We start from the raw sequence: 12,517 nt of genomic DNA on the forward strand, positions 1-12,517 counted from the left end.
GGAGAGGGCTCAGTTTGTTGTGCTTTCAAGAGCTGGATTTAGTCTTCCTGCTTTGATTGTCACCATGCCAGCCCCCCCAACAAGCCCCCACACACACACACACACACACCACCAAAAAGGAATGAAAATGTGGTGTTGATATCTTGGAAGGAGATGGGTGAGCAAAGATCAGCATAAGACCAAAGAGTACAAAGAAAGCACAAAGTGTTAAAGCCAGAGCATGTATTAATCATATCAGTGTGTAATATTGAGTTCATAGTAGAAATTACCTCCTCATAAGTGTGTTTGTTTAGCCGCAGAATAAGCCTTTATGTAGTTTAGATAAGGGCCTTTCTTTTCGGAGGCCATCTACAGCAGCCTGAACAAACCAACCAGCAAGAGCATGTGCGGAAGCTTAGTACGCAAATGGGGAGGACGACATATTTCTGGTATGTGAGGGCCACCGTCGTTCCCTGAGGGCTTAGCAAAGGAGCCTTCTCACCAGACTCACCATTATAGTTGTTAGTTAGGTGTTATGCTTTTAAATGTCTTGTCGAAAGTCTTCTAACTTTCCACTTTCCCGCCTGGTATGGTCACACCTCAGGACAAAAACAAGCTTTCTAAAATGGTGTCAACAGCAACCAAAATAATTAGTAAACCCCAATAATCCTTGTCTCAAAAAGTGAGGAGTATCGTGGCATCTTACACAGTTTGAGCCTTTGGGTTCTGCGAGGCACTACATAGTTCCTCTGGCAACTTAAAACAATCCTTTATTCCAAGTGCAATACGTGTATTCTTAACTCCACAAAGCGACCACTAAGCTTTTAATCCACAGCTGCAGTAAAGAGCAGTTTTTAATTGAATTTAACCCTGTCTGTGTTTTATTTGAAGGTGTTTTATTGATTTGTTATAATTATATATTTACAATTGTCTCTTGTTCTCATGACTATCTCTTATCTTATTTTTACTGTGTTGCTTTTGTCACTTTCTGTGGGTCTCCTTTTGTGATGTTTGTGTTGGTGGACCAAAGGCAAGTTTCCACGCTTCCTCCCGCAGTCCAAAAACATGCAAAATGGGGAGTAGATGAATTGGACACTATTGACCACAAGCGTGAAAAGAGTGAATGGCGGTTTGTCTCTATGTGGCCCTGCGATGGGCTGGCGATATTTGCAGGGTGTGACCCCGCCTGTCGCCCTACGTCAGCTGAAAGTGGTAGAAAATGGATGGAAAGAAGAAAGTCTTGCTTGTGTTTGTAGGTCAGGTTAATGTGTTGTTTTTCACCTGCAGAGTGAAGTGTTTATAGGATGGCTGACAGAAATAAACATCAGCGTCGTTATCTTCAGCACTTTGCTGCTGTGCCTGCTCCTTTGCTTCCTGTGAGGCTTTTCACAAGAACGTGTCAAGCTGCAACATCAAAACACAAACTAACTCCGTCCACTCTTACTTAAATGGACACTCCGGTGTTGTCACCTCATACTTTCAGTGCTCAATGTCCGAGTTCTTCAGTGGATGTTAGTTGCTTTGGCAGGGCAGGGGGTGTGGGGGTCAAGGGGGGAGCCTCGGGGATGCTGCTGCTGGGTCAAGATTTGAGTCATGTGGTCCAGCAGCATTACAGTCTGTGAGGACATGGACATCAGTGGTCAGAAAAAGCCAGTATTTGTACTTGATGTTATTGAGAGCTGTGGACAGTAAAGTAGTGCAACTGTTTTTATTCATGAGGCATGTTTGGATCAACAATTGCATTATTCATGTGTGCCTCAGTGCTTTTAATGATTGTCAGTAGAATCAGCCACACATTGTACATGTATGTGTGTTGTGTTTAGAAAGAAATGTGAGGCAGTGGTTAGCCTTGATGCCGCTCTACAGTTGTCCTCATTCTGCCGTGTATGAAGTCCCTTTCATGTTTTGCTCCAGCACTGGCAGCAACTTGTTTGTTTGTGTGTTTGTTATTGGTTGAATCAGCATTGTGCCGACCGGCATATTGGAAGAAAAAGCATGAACTAGAGAATGGAAAATCCCCACGGCCTCACAGTCTCTGGGCTCAGAGACGGCCGGATCCAAACCCAGATTGTGACTCTTTCTCGGTCAGATGGGCCCGTTTCTACCACTGGAGAGAAAACACAGATGAAGAGACAGTTTCCATGATGAATAATTCTGCAAAAATGTTGGCCGTGAAAGGTCAAGAAAAAGTTACTGTGCAGATGCAAAAACTATGGAAAATGATTCTTAAAATATGAATTCTGAAACAGCTCATTAAAAGAAACCAACCCTCTCCTCTTAGCACCGTGACCCCATGGACCTCACGCTTCTCCAGCTCTCTCTCCTTGAGGCCAAGGCACAGTTCAGATCAGGCTTCGCATGTGATGCTTCTTACAACACTTTCAGCCTGCTTTACAGGCGGCCACAGCCGATTTGTGTGATCCAAACAATAGCCTTAGTTTTCTTGTGCCCACCTCACCACCGGTACTGCCCTCACTACCTCAGCGTGTGATGTAGAGCGCATGTGATCTACCTCCGTGTGCATCGGCTAAAGGACTCCACTCGTGCAAGGCGTTTGAAATCCAGCATGCAGCAAGTTGTTTTCATTACTAATTGGAGAAGGAAGGCTTTGTTCAGCTTCAGTGGCGACTTGCAGAAAAATAGTCAAGTGTTGTCTACTTGTTCTTCTTGGGTTAACCCTTACCCATCATTCGAACACATAGTATCGTTTAATTTTCATCTGTAGACCAAATACCATGTAGAAGAGTAATGGCCAAGATACATTTGTGAACATGTTTTATTTTCAACTTCTTAACTGGAACATAGTGAACTCACTCCGTGTTCCTGATGCACTCACTCCCAGTTCTGACCTCGATGTAAATTGAAGGCAGCATATGTTCTAGTGAAGGTGCCTAGCTTTAGATTTGTTCCAGGCACTTTTGACGTCTTCTGACAATTACATTAGTGCCCTTTGTGATGATGTGTGTCCTCTGTTGGTATAAATCACAACTAGAAGCATGAGAGGTCCAGAGAAATCACACACAAATGACTGAATGAAATAACTTCTTCATGGGTTCAATTCTTATGAATGAAGTGCTTTAACTTATTAATTTACAAAATCCATATTTGCCCTGGCATATCGATTATCATGTTGCACGAAGAAGGGCGACAATTTTACCATATTTTGACCCACGCTTAATCACACACCCTAGCAAGGGACCGGCTATAAGATCAAGGCAGTTATTTTATCGCTAGTTCATCGTGTTTTTCAAACTGTTGTCAGAGGAAGTGAGGAAACAACTGTCTGTCTGACCGACCGAGTGAGGGTCCACGCACGAGGAAACATCAGACCGGCTTTCTTTGAATGGCGATAACTGAAAAACACAGACCAGACTTGGAAAGTTCTACTTTCATTGACTAATGCTTAATCGTTAACATCCCCTGATATTCATTTGAAGTAAGGCAACTTGTTGAGTCACACAGACCAATGGAAAAACTTCTTAATCTGTCCTGATGCCTGCTGACATCTGTGACGTGCGTAGCAAAGAAATTAAGCCTAAATGGAACAGCCTTTGGGTCTCCATATGAAATGAATAGGCAAATCTCCTGCATCAATATCCAGTCACTGGCAGCACTGTCACAAGGATTGCTTACATTGGTCGTTAAGACAGAGACACTTTCGTTTATATGCCTTAATTGAGCTACAGAACAAAATAGCCGAGGCTGTTCCCGCCAGCCGGTGTAGATCTTTCATCAAACTGGACGATGAACTGCGTAGAAGAACCAAGCAAATAGAAACTTCTCAAACAAAAAGGTTTTGGGCCTGTTAACCTGGCTCCCCTCACAGAAGAGGAATGTTGAATAAAAGACCCCGTTTAATTCAAATTAGCAGAGCTTTTTCCACTGTGGCTACGCTGCCAACTCGCACAAGAATGAAGCCTTGTGGGGCTCCGTCCAGTTCCTGTGGACGAGGTGTGTTCCATTTGGTCTTCTGTCTCTCCTCTCTGCTTTTTCTCACTTCATGTCTCCCTCTCTTCTTACACAATTATTGCAAATAGGTCAACAGATGTTGGAGGTAAATAGTGTGATGAGACACAGAAGGAGAAAGAATGAGTAAGAGGTGGGAACAAACACAGTTGAACTTTTCCACATGGGCGGAGGAAGACGAGTAACATTGTTTGCGGTGGTTCAAACACACACAAGTGTTTTGAGCAGGCAGATGTTTTATCTATCATGACTTAACAAGCAGCAATTGTGGTTAATAACTAAATGACGTGGTTAATGTCCTGTGCATAATGGTGTCAAAGCTCCTGCACAGTGAAAACACAGCAACTCAGAGACTGTCTGTGCCCGAGGACTGGACATGGGCTGAGTCATTTGTGTTTTTTGGGATCAAAGTCTGGTCAGAGTCACAAGGCTGCGACCGGTTCTAATGTCGCGAAGGAGAAAAGGTCACTGTGCTTGGCAGAGGATTTTACGAGTGTATTTATTTATGCGTTAAATCAAAGCTGCATGGATTTGGTGTCTTTGCAGGGGTTTTAGGCCAAACATAACCATCCAAGATCAATGTGTTGTTGTTTTCTTTCAGGGTCACAAAGTCCTCTCTTAGTGGATCCTGTATTCCACGAGGCCTGCATGCACTACACTGGCATGCTTATTTGAAGAATGTGGATATACTTTAGATGTAGTCAAGGTGGACCCGGCTTCAATAATGGTGCGTCTGTAGTTCCTGCTGCTTTTCCCCAGCTGCCGTCTTCTGCTTCCACAATGATTCTTTGGATTTCTGCCTTGTGGTTTTGCTTGCTAAGTTGGCAGCAGGAAAAGGCTGAATCTAAATCTATGATGCTTGAGAAGGGGGAAGGCAGAAGTATTGAGAAATGAGGTGAAGGAACAAATTAGCTGGCGCTACACTGACAAGTATGCCTGTTTTTCTTGAACCAAATCTCTTCCTTTTTCGAATGTCAACAGTCTCTGACATGTGGGAATACATTTGTACAGAGACACTTGGTGAAAACATCCTGGTTTGATGACATTTGTTTGACAGGACAAGAGCAGAAGAGAACCGGGAACGACGCACGACATCTTTCCTAACTCGTGAAAACAGCATTACGACACGGAGCCTTTCATTGATTGATCAATCTGTGTGCTTAGTCAGACAGATCCCGAAGTACGTCGTCTCATCTGTGTTGTGACAGGGGTGTGGGTCTAAACTAGCTTCCCCCTGCTCTTTAAATAAACGGCTTTTCCTGTTTGATTATAGTGTTTCTGCTCTTGTGCTGAGGGTCTGTGTTGAAGTGCAATGACACGTCAGTTGTTGGTGATATTAACCTTGTTTAGCTGCTGTAATTACTTGTGAGACAACATTTAAGGGTCATTACAGAGTTACGCTGCCGAGCTATTTTGGCCCTTTGATTTTCCAAATAACATAAAGCAGAAAGGATATTTCTAAAACCCTGTTTTATCCCTGGTGTAAATGGTAAATGGTAAATTTTTCCACTACTGGTCAAATGATTGAGTTTTTATTGGCTTTGGCTGCAGTCGGTATCAGTGGGAATGCAAGAACAGAGTGAACACATTCATTCTGTCTTTGCCAGCGATGTATCATTCCCATCGCAGCCCCACATTGCACGACTTTTACCTGATAGCATTAATGTTGGTAGCGATTCTGGTCTGGTCACTTTTTCGCCTTTTTCTCTACGGAGCCCCCCCTACAATTTTGGAGTATATCTTTTTACAACACCACCGCAGAAATCTATTATCTACCGCATTATCGTCACTGTCGGTGAACACAAGCTGTGGAGCCATGTCCATAATGGTCAGCATCTGTTTTGTACGCTTCTCTGTTTTTCAATTTTCGTCATTCACACTCCTCTGTGGCCCTTCACTCCGCTCAATCGTTTCCTCTTCCTCGCCCCAACAACAGTTTTCTCTCTGCCTTGATCTTATAACTCTATAACCTTGCCTAAGGGCTTGGGCGCGGGTGTAGTGCCATGAAGCAATTTCTGTTTCACCCGCAAGATTTGAGACTTCGCAAGACTCCCTGATTCTGAGGACTTTGGAGGTTTAGCAGCTCTGATCTTGCAGGGTGTGGAGACGGCCATTTAACCATCACAATGACCATCAAGATAATGACACTGCCTGGATTTATATTGATTTTATGGCTGAAGTATTCAAAAAATCAATGGGTCAATGAGTGAGTGCTTCTGCACCTTTTTCCAAGATAAGTTTCAATTTCGCTATCTGGCAGTTAATCAACCGTAAGATGACGCCAAAAACATGTGACACGCTGGTGAATCTCGTCTGTGATTGGACGGTCGCAGAAGTCCTGAGGGCTAATAATAATGACAAGTATATGGGTGCAAAGTTCTACTTCTCTGCTTTCCGGTATCCATCCGTCCGTCTTCTACTGCTTTATCCTTCACATGAGGGACATGCGGGCTGCTGTGCCAATCTCAGCTGACCTGGGCGAAAGGCTAGTCCATAGTTTTTTAATTTTCTAGATATCAAAAACGGTCTAGGATTAACACTAACAAGAAGTACGCACACCAAATCCTGTCGGCAAAGCCAGGATGTAACAGAAGAGTTCAGTTAGGGTAAAAAGCACTGCATAGTTCCGCTTTAAGTTAAGCGTTATGTAGGAAAGAGGCTTAAGAGGAAGTGTTTGTGCACTCCAAAAAGATTACCTCTTGTATCTGGGTGTGTTACGGGGGCTGTGAACCCAGCATGCCATCCACAGTTATTAAAGGCACAGATTGGTTGATGGGTTGTCGCTTGGTGAAAACGGTCGAGAAATGGCTCTGTGTTTAGCAGTGGGACAAATATCTCTGTCAGTAAGTCTGCCGTCCACTGGCTAGAGTGAAAGGGCAGCCTTTTAAAAGATTGATTCTAAAGTATTTCTGCTTTACTGAGCAGTTTACTCAGAACAGAATGGATGAAAGGGACGAACATAGAAGGCATACAACAAACAGCCTGGTGTAAAATCAATCTTAAAACTTAGCAGCTACATGGTACACTAATAAATGTGCTTTCATGGCTCCAAACAAATCGGCTTGTGCCAGAGTGTGTGGAGTTGCACAGCTGGAGCTGTGTTGTTAGAGAAGGTGTTGTGGCGTTATTCATTCTGATTTGACATTGTGCTTGAGCCTGCTGAGAGTGGTTCTTGTTGCAAAACCAAGCCTTTTATTTATTTTGTTCCTCATTGTAGTGTAAGTATAGATCATTGTTACTTACTTGTATAAGTTTATATGTTCACTGAAAACCCATCACTGACTATTTTGATAACGTTTATAATGAGAAACACGAATCAGTAATGAAAATAACCTATAGCTGCAGTAGTTGAATGTTTTTAAAAATCTCAGAAGGTTAACTTTCGATTATCTTTTTTGGTTCATTCCGTTCAAACATGAAACTGTGTGTAATCAGTTCAAGGATTCAAGGAAGTGCAGTGAAATGAGGAGGCTGCTCAGTCTCGGTATTGTGCAAACAGAACAGAATAATAAAAAAGAAGAAGCTATGAGAAGAGAATAAAAGTACAATGGAAAGATACATGAATAAGACTGTAGGTTTTTTTTTTAATTTTTCAACAGTTGGGAAAATAATATTTACAATTAGCTTTTGGCTTCTCCTTTACTTGGGGTCGCCACAGTGGATGATCTGCATATATGGATTGGGACCGGCACAAGGAGTAAACACTGGGGGTCTTAGATGCTCTCAGAGGGGAGCAGTATTTCTGTATTTGCATTTTACACTTTCCGAACAAATGGGGTTTATTTGCAGTGTGGATTGCTTACACAGCACTATATCATAAATAATAATCATAATTTATAAATGTATTAGACTAATATTTACCTGTTCCAGACGTTAATAAGAATTATGATTCTTATCAATAATAATAATAATAATAATAATAATAATATTCAGTCCAATGAAACAAGGATATGTGCATCCAGGAAAATTTGCAGCTTATATGAGGTATATGACATACTGACTATGTAAATGTGGTTTTTGTTTTGTTTGTTTTTTTAAAAAAGGTTTGTTTTTGGGGCAGCTAAAAGTTGTTATTTACCCTGTAAGTGGGTCTTACAGGGTTAATAATGAGTAATGGGATTGTACCTTGCTCCTTTAACCAAGTAAAATTAGTCAATTTGGAATCAGGTCACAAAAAAAGAAAAACAATTGATTTAACCTGGCTGTTGTATATTTGACCGTGTTTGTGTTGTGTTTGTTTTTCAGGTCCTCATAGTACAGTGTCATGGTGCCCTCACAATGAATACCACTGTGGAGGAACAGAGCTTTGCATCCACCTGAGCAAACTGTGCAACGGGGTTCCAGACTGTACTGACGGCTGGGATGAGGGACCACACTGCAGAGGTATCATAGACGCACACATCTATACTGCTGCTAGACAGTAGGTCGCCTCATTGTAGTGTGTGTGTGTGTGTGTGTGTGTGCGTCCGGTCTGTATGAAGAAAATGGAAGTGAAAAGTCTGACAAGCATTATTACTGCAAAACAATGTATGTCTCACAGTCTGCATTTCCGAAAGCAAGATAGCGAAATAGTTCATAAATTCATTCCGGTAAATACATATTCAAATAGGGAAGTTGTGATTTTAAAACCAGAAACCGGGAAGTCACCCATGATGACCCATGTGCTGATCAAACAAAATTGAAAAATAACTGCGTTGTGCAACATATTGTCACATTTTTATTGGGTTGATGAATCATCACAGGAAAGGGTGGACATCTGAACCTTTAGTATCTGAAGGTCAGATTTCTACTTTTCTCAGCACCTAAGGGTACATTTGTTGCGCAGATGGTAGATTCAGATTTTCACACCTAATAGTCTCCGCTAGACTCCGTGCGATTGGGGACTCAATTGGGGGTCGCAACATTCAGCCGGTCCGAGTTTGCGTTTCACGCTTTTGCACTTATGCGAAACAAACCTTTTGAATAACGAGGCGGCGCTGCATCAAGAATTACTGAAGACAACATTGAACAAGAAAACTCACTCATCTGTTGTTTTAATGCAGCACGACTGTTTCCTCCACATCAGAGCAAAACATGGAACTGAATCCAATCCTATCATTTTATGTGAACACAAAGAAACAGATGAAAACAAGCGAGAGAAAGCACATGCCATGCGCTTGAAGCCTGACGTGCTGTGAATGGCTGAACTGCAGCGAGGCATGTTATCTTTGTTTAGTATAATGTAATGACTGCAGGTACAACATCGTTTCTGTATCATTTAGTTTTCCACCTCACGGCCACAAAGCATCTGCTGGAGAACAACAACAACAAGGTGGAATTCATTATGTAAGCAGTGCTAAGGTCCTGCCATGAGCTTCAGCTAAGAGGAGGAAAGAAGTGATTGGCTGCGTTGACACTCATCGTTAAGCTCACGACAGCACCACAGCTTCAGAGAATTTTCAGACACAGACCAAATTCTCTGAACTCTCCTTTATTTCAGTGTTCACGGTCTAATTATGAGTGATTATGTGGTTGAGTGTATGCGCTCTCTTTCAAACCTTTAAGTCACACTGAGATTAAAATCTCATTTACTTGTGAGACCTGTTCAAACAATTGTGTTACAGTCTTATCCATCTCTGTCCTGCTGCCGTTGAATCAACCAATCATAATAAAGGGAGTGGCAGTGGCTCAGTGGGGCATCTTTCAGTGTCAGCGGGTTTGATCCCCGGCTCTGCTACTACACAAGCAGATGTGAGATGTCTGAGAGAAAGACAGTTAAGTACATTATATTATAGATAAATTATACATATTATACTGTAGATGTGGGATTCCTTTAATAGTAGGCGCGTTTCAGAGCTCTCAGTCAACGTACATCAGAAAGTCAGCGGTAAAACATGATTAAAACTTATACAAAAGATTAAAAAGAGAGAATAAAAAAATACAATAATGTGAAGTGGGACATTGTAGGATCATGAGGGAACAGGTGAGTTTTGAGTCTGGATTTGAATTGGGGGAGAGATTCAATATTTCTGAGGTCAGGTGGTAGAGAGTTCCAGAGGCGGGGTGGGGGTTTGGAGTACATATTTTTTTAACGCCACCGTAAACATCCATCCACCGCTTTATCCTCACTGTCGTAAAAACTCTCCGCTGTGGAGCCATGTCTTTGCCGGTCAACATTTGTTTTGCCATTCGGAAAAAAACCTATCCGACGTTTACTCATGTGTGGCCTCTCGTCCGGTCAGACTGTCGTTTCCTCTTCCTCGTCTCCTCCAACAATGCTTCTTTTTCACCGGCTCTGCTATGATGAACATCTAAAATAGCACTATCGCTGCTTTGCCGTAAAGCAATTTGTGTTTCTCGCCAGACCTGAGACGGCGCCGTTCTGCTTTTCCCCAAAACACATGGCAGGGCTAGTGGAGACGGCCCTCAGATTCTCCCCACAACAACGACATTTAACCAACACAATGCCTCAGAAGCTGTTAAATTAGGCTTCCATTTGAAACTGATGTGAATTCCCCAAAAGTGATCAATTGTGTCTATGTGAACAAAGTGTTCTGTTTATAGTGATTCAGCCTCACATTTCTCCTCAGAGGTCAACTGGCTGTCATGAGATCGCAGTCTGGGTTTTAATGATCATACTCTCATGGCCTGAAGTTTGACTTATGACATCATAATTGTGTAGGAACAGCTGTCAAAAGGTTAGAGGGCGGACACAAGGGGTGATAATAAGGCCATCCGTCCACATCCATGCATGAGCCATGAATAGAACCACTTCCTCATTAACATACATCTTGAAGTGTATGTAAAACCTGACTGACATACGTTTGTATTAACGGTAGATTTTCATTTTGCTTGACACTGATGAAAATTGTCCAGTCTGTGCAGACACCAGCAGCTGTGAGTGCATCATTTATTTAATGTTAACATTAAACGGTTAAATAAAAAGCCAACATTTTCCCACTCTCTTGGGTGGTCAACCTGTTATTCTCTTCCTTTACACACACACACACACACACACGCACACATACACACCCCATTTCTGTTATTTCTCCCTCTCCCTATCACTACACTGTCAGTTAAGAGTGAGCTGGGATGAAATATTTACCAAAGAAACACGGTGAGAGGCTCTTGAAAGCACATGAAAATTGAATGAACCTACAGGCTCGCTGGACTTTGAGGTTAGAATTGATGTGCGCATGCGTGTGTGTGTGTGTGCTTGTATTTGTTCCCTCTTTAGGACCTCAGTCCTAACGGGAACCTCAGCCTGGTCATAATGAGGCAGGACGTCATGTCTGAGATATTGGTCGGAGTTAGGGATATGTGGGTTTGACTAGACTGTCCATTAAATTTAATCATCAGTCATAACAAGAACAACCTGAGCACAAACCTGTGTATGTGCATGTGTGCAAGGACAAATGTGCCGCTCTCACAGGGCAGATCAATTATTTTACTTAAGCATGCTGGGATTTTTATTATGGGAGCCTTAAGTAAAGAGGCTCCCTGCAGGAAGCCGTTATTATCAGTAAGAGCTTGTATCTGGCATCTCCCTGCAACATCTTTTGTTGTGGTGTGGTGTCAAGTGTCCCAGTGGAGGGTCATCCGTGCAATTGATACCAGTGTTTGTGCGTTCGGAATCAAAATAGAACATTTACTTGCTTTCATTTGCTCCGGTATAAATATTCTGTGGTATGTGTCATGGTAGGTTGTTTACATTATTGCCCATGTTGGTTTTCTAAACACATCTCAGTTGTTGTTGGTGCTCAGACTTGTTTTGGAAAATTCCGGGCACGTCTGTAATTTGAACTGTGGTTGTCCCAGGGAGCAAGTCTCTGGAGAGCGGCAGGAAAAACCGGGTGTACTCTCTGCCCGTCTATTCATATTATTTATCTGCTCAATATTTACTCGCATGACCGCGCTGCCATTGGCTTGATTTCACAACGCTTTAAGAGTTCAGATTAAAAAGTTTACGTCCCGTGAGGCTTTTGTTTCAGCAAATCTTCAGTGTGTGACTTGATCCCGCGCTCATCCTCTCTCCCCAGAGATGTTGTGTTAGTGTGAATTGTCTGCCAGCTTTTCTGGGCAAAGTGAATCATTTTCTGAGTGATACATCTCAGCCTGGTATGACATGACTGAGTCTGTTTGACTATGACTCACTGTGCCTTGATTTGCATCTGTGTAAAAAAAAAAGTCAGCTGACTTGGAGGTATTTGGGCCCTTCCATATTTGATAGATATGGGGAGTGTCGGGGTTTAGCGGGAAGCTATCGATTGTGAAATTAGGTTTTGTGTGTAATGACATTTCACTGACACAAGCCTTGCTCCACGTGACTCTTCAAGACCAGAAACACTGTGACACTGGCACTCACATTCATAATGTAGGTCACTCCTACTTGACACATGTGCAGGCAATCACCACAATTGACAATCAACCACCCCCCAGATCAGGCAACTTATGGATTCACCATTTCAAAGCTCTATGACTGCATGAACTGAACTTTAAAAATGACCTCTTTTTTTCTTTTTTTTGCCTTTGCTATATTGCACAGTTAAAATGTATTCATGATGTTAAAACCTTGTCTGCACATCTATTACAA

General features: G+C 42.4%; 1 protein-coding gene across 1 annotated transcript in view; it reads left to right on the forward strand.

The window, feature by feature from the left end:
- Nucleotides 1-8,369, forward strand: part of LOC122767938 (low-density lipoprotein receptor-related protein 1-like) — a 35,990-nt gene extending 27,621 nt beyond the window's left edge. The window contains exon 3 of the mRNA XM_044023514.1: nucleotides 8,191-8,369. Coding sequence (XP_043879449.1) covers nucleotides 8,191-8,369 — 179 coding nt within the window. The remainder of the gene's footprint in view (nucleotides 1-8,190) is intronic.
- Nucleotides 8,370-12,517: the final 4,148 nt, after the last annotated feature.

Source organism: Solea senegalensis, linkage group LG4 (genome assembly GCF_019176455.1).
Source record: "Solea senegalensis isolate Sse05_10M linkage group LG4, IFAPA_SoseM_1, whole genome shotgun sequence".
Classification (NCBI taxonomy): domain Eukaryota; kingdom Metazoa; phylum Chordata; class Actinopteri; order Pleuronectiformes; family Soleidae; genus Solea; species Solea senegalensis.